Below are 12,306 nucleotides of genomic sequence, written 5' to 3'. Positions count from 1 at the left end.
AATTTTCTTAAAATCAGTCTCTGATATCACATTAACTTGTGCTCCAGTATCCAATTTAAATGGAATGTGTATGTCATTCACTTTTAGTGTCAACATCCAGTCTCTTTCTTCTTTTTTGTTTTCAGACACAACATCTACATAGAACTCCTCTGTCGCTTTCATCTACTGCATGGACCTTGCTTTGTTGCATTTGGTTCTTACAGCAACGGGCATAATGGTTGTTCTTGTTGCAACTATTGCATGTTTTACCATATGCTGGACACTTTCTTGGTGGATGCTGTGTACCGCATCGACTACATGACTTTCGATTGTCCCTTTCATTTTCGTTCGCTGGCCACGCCTCTTTTTTCACATTGGCGCTCTTTGTTAAACGGTTTGTGTCCGTTCTTACTCACTGCATCCACGTTGCAGCTACTGTCACTGAACAGCTCCTTTGCCTGCGACTTCACAGTCTCTGTAGCCTTACACAGTGCTATGGCTTTTCCCAGGTCTAGATCTTGCTCTCTTAGCAGTCTTTCCCTTAGACCATTATCTGGAATACCACACACCAGTCTGTCTTTTATCAGCGAGTCTGTCAGTCCCTCAAATTCACACGATTTGCTTCTGTTTCTCAGTTCAGTCACATACTGATCAATAGTCTCTCCCGTTTTCTGTACACATGTGAAAAATCTGTGCCTCTCAAACGTCACGTTACGTTTAGGTATGCAGTAGGCCTCAAACTGTTCCATTATTTTATCTAGCTTCATTTTGTCTCCATTAGCAGCGAATGTGAAGTTATTATACACCTCCAGCGCTTCATCACCCACGACATGTAAGAACAGTGACGCTTTCATTTTATCACCTTTTCTCGTCAGCTCCGATTGCTGATAAATACAACCCCAAACGTTGTTTGAACCTCCTCCAATTTTCAGCCGCATTACCTGTCAACTGAAGCGTCGCCGGTGGGAGTAAACCTTCCATTTTTCACTTCGTTAGCTATTCTCTAATGGTAAGCAACGATGTTCTCTTTTGGCTTGCTAATCTGTGGAGAGCTGATTTAACTTCAGATTTTTCCTCTTCATCTCTTTCAATCACTTCTGACACCATGTATTGATTTCTTTGTGGGTTCAATGACGACACATTCATGAAAGAGAATGAGTTTTAATCTAAAGTCTGTTCAACTCTTTATACAGCATTTACAGGAGACATTATGCTAGTGATGCATCTAGAATGAAACTGAAACCAAACTAAACTGCCTTGCTTGTCTCGGTCACATGCCCTCTGCTGGTCAGGCACAAGCAATCAATACATGCAAACATGCTGATAAGGCATCATAATCAAACAGGCAAATACCATCTCTATTTGCTGATATCATTACAGTTGTGATGAAAGTCAACACTGGCTCTCCACTCCTGTGCAGGGTCCATCCAGACAGCCACAGCAACCATCGGTGCCATTAGTTAGTTTATTGTGCACCGTTGCATAAAAAAGTGACGCGATGCTCTGCGAGTCAGCCGTGGCTCAGTGGGTCGCACTCTCGCCTGCTGAGTCCGAAGGCTCAGGATTCAAGTACCCGCTCCAGAGACTTGAGCGCATAATCCAGGCTGACACTCCCAGTGCGGTGCTGAGGGAGCGCCGCACTGTCGGAGCTGCCATCTTTCGGATGTGACGTTAAACCGATGTGACGTTAAACCGAATCCCCATCTGCTCTGGTGGGTGTAAAAGATCCCATGACACTATTTCGAAGAGCAGGGGAGTTATCCCCGGTATCCTGGGCCAGTATTAAACCCATTTAAAAAAAAAAAAAAAAAAAAAAAAAAAAACATTATCTCATCATTATCACAGTGCTGTTTGTGGGAGCTTGCTGTGCACAAATTGGCTGCCGCGTTTCCTACATTACAACAGTGACTACACTTCAAAAAGTACTGCATTGGCTGTAAAGTGTTTTGGGTCGTTGTGTAAGGGGCTGGAGAAATGCAAGTCTTTCTATTTCACTATACAATGACCTCTTTGCAACATTGCACAGCACTGGAATTATTTAACATTTTAGCAGAAACAAGAGAGCCCCAGAGGTATTATTTTTCTATAATTGGTTTCACTCGGGCAGCCATTCAAACCCCTGTACGCAATGTGTGAATCTTGCACCAACAAGTTCCAGGGAACTCCTGCGTTGATGGGAAATTGTGGAAGTTCCCAAACTCTTCAGCAGCTCAGCCTCTGGGTGACCTCGCTTACGTGCTGCATTGGTGTCGCAACATCTGGGCACCACACTTGTCCCGCAGCATAGTAGAACCATGGTGAGACACGTGGGTGGGCCGAGAGACTCGTTCAGTGAACATTTGGGGTGCTCCAGTAACAATGCAGATGTTTGGACCAAGAGGATTGACCGAATTATTCTGTCGCAATCTTGCTTGGGATCGATTCCTTACTATGGCTGTATCCTAATGCATCAAGTCCCGTTCACCCATCACCCCCTGTGCTCGCTGACCTACATTGGCTCCCGGTTAAGCAATGCCTCGATTAAAAAATTTTCATTCTTGTTTTCAAATCCATCCTTGGCCTCGTCCCTCCCTATCTCTGTAACCTCCTCCAGCTCTACAACCCTCCGAGATCTCTGCGCTCCTCCAATTCTGGCCTCTTGCGCACCCCTGATTTTAATCACTCCACCATTGACGGCCGTGCCTTCAGCTGCCCGAGCCCCGAGCTCTGGAATTATCTCCCAACCTCTCCCTCATCCTTTAAGACGTTTCTTAAAACCGACCTCTTTGACCTGTCCTAATATCTCTCTGTGGCTCGGCGCAATTTTTTGTTAATTGCTCCTGTGAAGCGCCTTGGGATATTTTACTACATTAAAGGTGCTTGTATAATGGCAAGTTGTTGTTGCAATTTTGCCTGGGGTAGATTCCTTACTATGGAATTGCCTGAACAAGCCTTGGAAGATTAAGAATGTGGTGAGGCAAAGGAGCCACCATTAACAGAACGTCTATTGTGTGAAGGGTGTCTTGAGTGGTTAGACTTTGAAGTATTTGTCTCAGTACTTGATAAATATGATACAATATAAAGAACCATTACAAATTGTTGTAAACAGATTTCTTCCTGCCCTTCATCCCCACCTTTCCTTATGCATCATGAAACACTTTGATAGGTTGAAGGCGCTGTATAAATGCAAGTTGTTGTTGTTTCCATTTACAAGACAAGTTGATTATTGGTGGGAGGGATGGGAGAGGAGGAGGAGTTTGGACTGCTGCATCAGGTATCCCTGGGCTTTGGTTTGTAACTCCATTTGGAGCTAGTGGTAGAAATGATTAAAGGCCCATTTAGATCTTCAGATCAGGAGACATTTCATGATCGCCAGTCGCGCGCTGACGGTGAGGCAGGGCAGGGAATACCGAAGTATCTTACGGCAGGAATGCTCATTACCCCGAAGCCATAAACTACACCTTAACCACACGGTACTGAACAGCAGCCATGACGAATGCTTTGATTTAAGGAACAAATTCTTTGTCAGAAGTTTGGAAGGGAAAGTTATTCCAGTTGCTGGCCGCTACCAGTGGATGTTGGCCGAATGATGACCAGAAAGTTGGGTCTCTGCTGAATATTCACCTCTCTTCTCCCACGCCTGCCTGCCCACCCCCCCCGGCCCCCGGCTCTTTGTTATTCTGTGACGCGGTCTCATTCTTTGAGAACACTTCTGTGAAGTGACTTGGGACGTTTTCCTACGTTAAAGGTGCTATATAAATGCAAGTTGTTGTTGTTATTAAGGCAAAAATTCCAGCAAGTTCTCCACCTACCTGGCTGCTAAAGGGAAAATGTTTATAAAGAGCTTAGAAGAAATTGTTTCATTATATCGTTTTTTGAAAGATTTCTTATTGTTTAGCTAGTGTTTGTGTATAAAGTGAATCATTTATTTTACAGCTCCGGAGTACATGATTAAAAAATAATTTCAGCTAATATTTGCCTGGATGGGTGCAGCTCCAACAACACTCTCGCTCGACACCATCCAGGACAAAGCAGCCCGCTTGATGATTCTTAGGCTGTCCCTCGGAACCGAGGATGACTTGCTTCCACACTAAAAATGAGTTCTCAGGTGACTGATGAGTCCAATGTGGGACCTACAGTCTCTGTCACAGGTGGGGCAGACGGTGGTTGAAGGGGCGGGCAGGTGGGTGGGGTGTTTGGGTTGACGTGCACTCCTTCCGCTGTTTGCGCTTGGCTTCCGCTCGAGCTGTTCGACGCCTTCCCGGATACTTCTCCACTTTGTGCGGTCTTGGGCCAGGGATTCCCAGGTGTCGGTGGGGATGTTGCACTTTTTCAAGGAGGCTTTGAGGGTGTCCTTGAAGCGTTCCCTCTGCCCACCTGGGGCTCTACTCGGAGCGCCAACACGGCAAGAGAGCACTTGTTTTGGGAGTCTCGTATTGGGCATGCGGACAATGTGACCCATCCATCGGAGCTGATCGAGCGTGGTCAAAGCTTCAATGCTGGGGATGTTGGCCTGAGCAAGAACACTGACGTTGGTGCGCCTATCCTGCCAATGGATTTGCAGGACCAAAGCCCGCTTGATTGGCACCTTAAACATTCACTCCCTCCACCACCAGCGTACCGTGGTTGCAGTGTGTACCATCTACAAGATGCACTGCAGCAACTCGCCAAGGCTTCTTCGGCAGCACCTCCCAAACCTGCGACCTCTTCCACCTAGAAGGACAAGGGCAGCAGGCGCATGGGAACACCACCACCTCCAAGTTCCCCTCCAAGTCACACACCATCCTGACTTGGAAATATATCGGCCGTTCCTTCATCGTCGCTGGGTCAAAATCCTGGAACTCTCTCCCTAACAGCGCTGTGGGAGCACCTTCACCACACGGACTGCAGCGGTTCAAGAAGGCGGCTCACCACCACCTTCTCAAGGGCAATTCGGGATGGGCAATAAATGCTGGCCTTGCCAGTGAAGCCCAAATACCAATAAAAATAAACCTGCTCAAGTTCTGGAGTAGGGGATTGAACGTGCAACCTTGTGACTCCAAGGCAAGAGCACTACCAACTAAGTCAAGCTGGCCGTCTGTTCCAATCTCGTTGTAGGTAGAAATTGTAAACTTTGTCTTGTAAAATATATAATTGATGTCTTTATTAACATTCTCTTACTGGGACCAGGTTGACTCAGTGCATTGTTTTGATGAGGTTCTTGTTTATTGATTATTACAAGGGAAATGAACACTTCAAGCACAGACTGTCTAATCTATAACTATGATTTTTTTTCCCCCTCTCTTTGGCTAGTTGGTATCACCACGATCTCTCTCGCCATGCTGCCGAGGCCCTTCTCCTTTCCAATGGGAAAGATGGGAGTTACCTTCTAAGGAAAAGTCACGATGCTCCCAATTTTTATGCGTTGTCAGTAAGGTAAGCGCATCAGACTTGGACAGAAAATAGCTTACGGCTTGCTGTAGACCGCAAAACGAGAAGATGCTGTGGAATTACTTGAGCAAATTGGGGGAAAAAAACGTGTATCTGGAAAAGAGTGTGTGTTAATTATGGGCAACTTTAATTGTTGAGGAATTGTTTGCACTGGCAGGGGAGTCAGTGACCAGAGGACACAGATTTAAGATCATTGGCATAAAAATCCAGGGTAGAAATGAGGAGAATTTATTTTAAACAGTGAGTTGTTTTAATCCGGAATAGTGGAAGCAGATTCAATAGTAACTTTCAAAAGGGGAATTGGGATAAATACATGAAAAGGAAAAATTTGCAGGGCTGTGGGGAAAGAGCAGGGGGGAGTGGGACTAATTGGAGAGCTCGTTCAAAGAGCCGGCACAGGCACGATGGGCCGAATGGCTTCCTTCTGTGCTGTTACAATTCTACGATTTCAAATTGGAATACAGCAGGGCGACGTTCTTTTGAATTGCTCTTTTCATAGACTTTGCTTCTTCGCAGCGTTTTAGATTGAGGATTAGGGGAATGAGTTGTAATGGGTCCAGTATTTTACTGTCGAATCTGAAGAAATGGGGCATCACTGGGGCATCACTGGGGCAACACTGGATTTGATAATAGTGACACAAATGGGAGAAAATAAAAATGTGTGCACCAGAGTTCAAAATATACTCAATGACTGAGCCTCCACAGCCCTCTGGGGTAGAGAATTCCAAAAATTCACCGCCCTCTGAGTGAAGAAATTCCTCCTCATCTCAGTCCTAAATGGCCGACCCCTTAGCCTGAGGCTGTGTCCCCTGGTTTTAGACTCTCCAACCAGGGGTAACAACCTCTCAGCATCTACCCTGTCAATCTCCCTCAGAATCTTCTATGTAATTGGGATGTGTGATCGTTGAGCAGCAGCTAACAGAGTGGATAATGGAATCACTCTAGCGTAATGTGTGGTTAGTAAATTGTGCCCATCAGACACCAGATTCTACCATAGCCTCCTCTGCAGCACCAGCTGTAGTTTTTCTGGAGGACAGCAATCGCATGGTTTCCCAGCATAACTTATACGAAGAGCATTATCTTAACCTTGCAGGGTTGGGGTTAGAAACTAGTTACACAGCTAGCTATAAATCGTTACCTTGCTAAACGTACAGCACTAAAGGTGGCTCCTGCTTTATCCATTCCATTTTCAATTTGATCGCGCAGTCACTAAATAATTACAGATGAGGAAGGCCATTCGGCCCATCTTAATTCATCCGCCCTGAACTGAAAGACCCTAACGGAATTCACGAGTACACGAGGGAGAGGGGAGTAGAAGGATATGCCGACTGGATGAGATGAAACGGGTTGGGAGGAGGCTGGTGTGGAGCATAATCACCGGCATGGACCAGTTGGGCCGAATGGCCTGTTCCTGTGCTGTACAGTACATAATTCATTAAAAAACAAACAGATTTTTGTTAGGCAAGGTTATTGAGAGTTAGGGAACCAAGGCGGGGTAGATGGAGTTACAATACAGATCAGCCATGATCTAATTGAATTGCGGAACAGGCTCGAAGGGCTGAATGTAAAAGGTCGGACAGCCAGGTGGTGAAGGATAGAGTATTAGAGCCCAGCCTTGAGTGCGACTATTACTCACTGGACGCTCAGAATCGCCCCTTAGGACCGGAATGTTCCATCACTTTCAGCTGGTTGCCGAGTGGCTTCGTGACCTCTTCGTCTACTCAGATGTTCATAGTAAACGCATCAGGATGTGCCCGGTGTTTTGTGTGCATATTATTTGCATGTATTTGTTAATCTTACCCAGAGCCAGAGAACAACATGGACTTGGAAACAGAGGTTACGCAATGAGCTTATTCCGGCTTTGCTGTGATCTAATGTTGCGTAAAATTCCTAGAAGGCTGGTTAAAGATGGTTACCCGTGAAGAACTGCGAGTTCACACAAGCTCTTTAGAAACAGGAGGTTAGCTGTAGGTGGAAGAGATGATTAAGGCAGACTGGGTCCAATTGCAATCAGGCAGACATTAAACCTTCTTCCCTGCTGGTTGATGTTTCAAATTGACCTTGAAAGTGAAGAACTATATTGGTGTTTGGGGAAATTGGGATAGCGCAGCTTATTTACATGCTGTCCATCGCTGGGACCTGGGTTACTATCCAGCTCCGACTGATGGGATTAAAATTTTCTCTCTTCTCTTTCCTTCTCTCTCTCTCTCTCTCTCTCTCTCTCTCTCTCTCTCTCTCTCTCTCTCTCTTGCTCCGCTCAGTGGGTGGGTAGCACTCGCCCCTCTGAGAGTCAACAGGTTGGAGCTGGTCCTGGTCCTCGCGCATGTAATCTTGCCCCTTATTTGCACGTGCTAAGGGGTCTAACTCCAGTTTCGGGCCCTGGACGCCTCTGTCGAGCTTCCGGCTCGGAATGTGCCCGCTGTCCGCCACATTGGACGCCTTGCGCCTGTTAAACTGGTGCAGCGATGTTGAATTTCTAGGCCCTGCTTCTAAACGTTTGGGTAAAGGTGCACTTGCTTTTATCTGTCGTAAAATGATCCCTTCACTCATTTGAATTCCTATCCTCTGGTCCTACTAGCTTGACGTTTTTGAATATTCCAGGCTCACCTTAGCTATAGCGTTTCATTTTCTTTTTCTACCTCGCTGTACTGGTCTGATTTATATATTCAAACATTCTGTTAACTTTTTTCATTGCTACACCCACCTTTTTGCCCATGTATAGTAAAGTCTGAACAATGCTCGCCGATCCTTTTCTAATTTTAGCCGTGCTAATTCTGTCAGCAGCTTGGGATGTTTTACTACATTTAAAGGTGGTGTGTGTGTGTGTGTATATATATAAATGCAAATTGTTGTTTTGCGTGCAAAACATGCAAAGTTGGTATAAAACATGCAAAGTTGGTATGAAATATGCATTTGTTGAGGCTACATTTCAGTGACCATTTATCTGCCCAGTTCCAGCACTGATTTGAGTCTTTTCGCAAATCTGTAATTGCATCCTCTGTTTCCACTGCTCTCTCTATTATATTATATGAACTTTTTTTTTGTAGGATTGCTGTATAGAAATGTAATTTTTAAAAAGTCTTTCCCCCGCCCCCCCCCCCCCCCCCCACACAAGGATTAAATAGTAGTTATGGGTAATTAGTTAAGCTAGTGATGTCTCTTGCTGTGACTCTACAGGCCAGCGAGTGTCCAAAGCTCATATGAAGCCCTCGAACCCCTGACAATCCTTGCCTGGAAGACCAAGTAAACTCGCTCCTATTTACACTTCTGTTAATTAATAGCTGGTTTATTCTGTGTGAATTTCACTGGGACGGAGCTGGAGATTTGCAAAGGGCTATTCTCGGTGCAGTTGCCTGATTGGTGGATAAATCCTAAATCAGAACACTTAAGAGTTTACATAGAATTTACAGCACAGAAACCGGCCATTTGGCCCAACTGGTCCATGTTGGTGTCTATGCTCCACGCGAGCCTCCTCCCACCTTACTTAAATTCGACGCATCAGCCCTGGCTCAGTGGGTAGCACCCTCGCCTCTGAGTCAGAAGGTTGTGGGTTCGAGTCCCACTCCAGGGATTTGAGCACAAAAGCCCCAGGCTGACACTCCAGTGGAGTGCTGAGGGAGTGCTGCACTGTCGGAGGTGCCGTCTTTCAGATGAGACGTTCAATCGAGGCCCCGACTGCGCTCTCGGGTGGACGTAAAGGATCCCAATGCACTATTTCGAAGAAGAGCAGGGGAGTTCTCCCCGGTGTCCTGGGGCCAATATTTATCCCTCAATCAACATCACTTAAACAGATGATCTGGTCATGATCACATTGCTGTTTGTGGGAGCTTGCTGTGCACAAATTGGCTGCTGCGTTTCCCACATTACAACAGTGACTACACTTCAAAAAGTACTTCATTGGCTGTAAAGCACTTTGGGACGTCCAGTGGTCGTGAAAGGCGCCATATAAATGCAAGTCTGTCCTTTTCACCATATCGGCATATCCTTCTATTCCTTTCTCCCTCTTGTACTTAGATGCCTTCTATGATTTGATAGTATCAGCAACTTCAGATGTATGCAAGTATGTGGGAACATGGATTTTAAACTTTATATGTGGTCACCAAGGCTCTAAAATTGAGGGGTGATCTATTTGGGATGTTTAAAATAATAGAACAATTCGGTAGAGTAGACGGAGAGAAATTATTTCCAACTGGTGAAGAAATCAGAACAAGGGGGCACAATCTTAAAATTAGAGCTAGGACGTTGAGGAGTGAAATCAGGAGGCACTTTTTCACAGAGTAGTGGAAATCTGGAAAACTCTTTCCCCCAAAGGGCTGTGGTTGCTGGGTCGGGGTCAATCGAAATTTTCAAGACTCCGATCGACAGATTTTTGTTGAGTAAGGGTATCAAGGGATCATGAAGAAAAGGCGGGTCGAGGGAGTTGAGGTAAAGATCAGTCACACTTTAATTAAATGGTGGGACAGGCTAGAGGGGCTGCCATAGACATAGTGAAGGAGCAGGTAGAGGAGATACTGGATGGGATAAGAATTGATAAAGACGAGGTACTAGAAAGGCTGGCTGTACTTAAAGTAGATAAGTCACCAGGACCGGATGGGATGCATCCTAGGTTGCTGAGGGAAGTGAAGGAAGAAATCACGGAGGTACTGGCCATAATCTTCCAATCCTCCTTAGATACTGGGGGGTGGTGCCAGAGGACTGGAGAACTGCAAATGTTACACCCTTGTTTTAAAAAGGGTGTAAAGATAAACCCAGCAACTACAGGTCGATCAGTTTAACCTCGGTAGTGGGGAAGCTTTTAGAAACAATAATCAGGGACAAAATTAACAGTCACTTGGACAAGTGTGGATTAATTAAGGAAAGCCAGCACGGATTTGTTAAAGGCAAATCGTGTTTAACCAACTTGATCGAGTTTTTTGATGAGGCCAATGCGGTTGACGTGGTGTACATGGCTTTCCAAAAGGCGTTCGACAAAGTGCCACATAATGGGCTTGCCAGCAAAGTTGAAGCCCATGGAATAAAAGGGACAGTGGCAGCATGGATACGGAATTGGCCAAGTGACAGGAAACAGAGAGTAGTGGTGAATGGTTGTTTTTCGGACTGGAGGAAGGTATACAGTGGTGTTCCCTAGGGGTCGGTTCTAGGACCACTGCTTTTCTTGATATATATTAATGACTTGGACTTGGGTATACAGGGCACAATTTCAAAATCTGCAGATAATAGAAAACTTGGAAGTATAGTGAACAGTGAGGAGGACAGTGATAGACTTCAAGGGGACATAGACAGGCTGGTGAAATGGGCAGATACGTGACAGATGAAATTTAACGCAGAAAAGTGTGAAGTGATGCATTTTGGTAGAAAGAATGAGGAGAGGAAATATAAACTAAAGGGTACAATCCTCAAGGGGATGCATGAACAGAGACCTGGGGGTATATGTGCACAAATCGTTGAAGATGGTAGGGCAGGTTGAGAAAGCAGTTAAAAAAAGCTTACGGGATCCTGGGCTTCATGAATAGAGGTATAGAGTACAAAAGTGTGGAAATTATGATGAACCTGTATTAAACACTGGTTCGGCCTCAACTGGAGTATTGTGTCCAATTCTGGGCACCGCACTTTAGGAAGGATGTGAAGGCCTTAGAGAGGGTGCAGAAAAGATTTACGAGAATGGTTCCCGGAATGAGGGACTTCAGTTACGTGGATAGACTGGAGAAGCTGGGGTTGTTCTCCTTAGAGCAGAGAAGATTGAGAGAAGATTTGATAGAGGTGTTCAAAATCATGAGGGGTCTGGACAGAGTAGATAGAGAGAAACTGTTCCCATTGGCGGAAGGGTCGAAACCAGAGGACACAGATTTAAGGTGATTGGCAAAAGAACCAAAGACGACATGAGTGAAACGAGTGGTTAAGATCTAGAATGCGCTGCCTGAGAGGGTGGTGGAGGCAGACTCAATCATGGCTTTCAAAAGGGAGTTGGACAAGTACCTGAAGGAAAAAAAATTGCAAGTCTACGGGGAAAGAGCGGGGGAGTGGGACTCGCTAAAGTGCTCTTGCAGAGAACCGGCACGGGCTGAATGGCTTTCTTCTATGCTGTAACCATTCTATGTTTCTATAATGGCGTACTCCTGTTCCTGATGCACATATACGTGTCTCATGAAGGCAAAAAGCTTGGACTCTTCTGGTATATGCCATCACACCATTTTCAGGCTGGTAATAAATGCACCGAACGAATCTGGAATAAAGGTTATTTGGGTCCTCATGAGACCAAGAGCCAGAGTGGAGATCACATCAGACAGTGACTTTAGTGGTGAATATAAATGTTGCCATTTATTGCCCATCCCTAGTTGCTCTTGAGAAGGTGGTGGTGAGCTGCCTTCTTGAACCGCTGCAGTCCGTGTGGTGAAGGTGCTCCCACAGTGCTGTTAGGGAGGGAGTTCCAGGATTTTGACCCAGTGATGGTGAAGGATCGGCGATATATTTCCAAGTCAGGATGGTGTGTGTGACTTGGAGGGGGTGGTGTTCCCATGCACCTACTGCCCTTGTCCTTCTAGTGGTAGAGGTTGCGGGTTTGGGAGGTGCTAGAAATTGTAGAGCTGGAAACCTTTTCCTAAAGACGACCCGCAGTAGTAACCGTTGAAGTTAACTAAAAAATACCAAACTTCCCATTGCAGAGGCAAAGACTCCGTCAAACACTTCCAGATTGAGCGGACTGAAGACTCGATTAAATTTGGATTTAATGAGTTTCATTCACTGTCGGAATTTGTCAGTCACTTCGCCAATCAGCCACTTATTGGAAGTGAGACAGGTAATCTAGCACACGCTTCTATATTCTGTCCAATACGCTGCTATCATTTGGATAGGCTTTTATCAATGACTGTTGTGTACATTGTAATTTCTCACCTTTTGTAAATGACTCCCCTTAGCAGA

The 12,306-nt window shown here is 45.5% G+C and overlaps 1 protein-coding gene across 2 annotated transcripts in view; it reads left to right on the top strand.

Annotated features, from left to right (window-relative positions):
* Positions 1 to 12,306, top strand: part of dapp1 (dual adaptor of phosphotyrosine and 3-phosphoinositides) — a 97,174-nt gene that overhangs the window by 57,976 nt on the left and 26,892 nt on the right. For both annotated transcript variants that reach the window (XM_086006192.1, XM_086006183.1), the window contains exons 2-3: positions 5,251 to 5,373; positions 12,051 to 12,184. In XM_086006192.1, the coding sequence (XP_085862318.1) occupies positions 5,251 to 5,373; positions 12,051 to 12,184 (257 nt within the window). The remainder of the gene's footprint in view (positions 1 to 5,250; positions 5,374 to 12,050; positions 12,185 to 12,306) is intronic.

The sequence above is a fragment of the Somniosus microcephalus genome, chromosome 2, assembly GCF_052327205.1.
Source record: "Somniosus microcephalus isolate GS21.2 chromosome 2, FLI_Smic_1.0, whole genome shotgun sequence".
In the NCBI taxonomy this organism is placed as follows: domain Eukaryota; kingdom Metazoa; phylum Chordata; class Chondrichthyes; order Squaliformes; family Somniosidae; genus Somniosus; species Somniosus microcephalus.
Note: the sequence above shows the minus strand (reverse complement) of the source record. Positions and strands in the feature narration are given on the sequence as shown.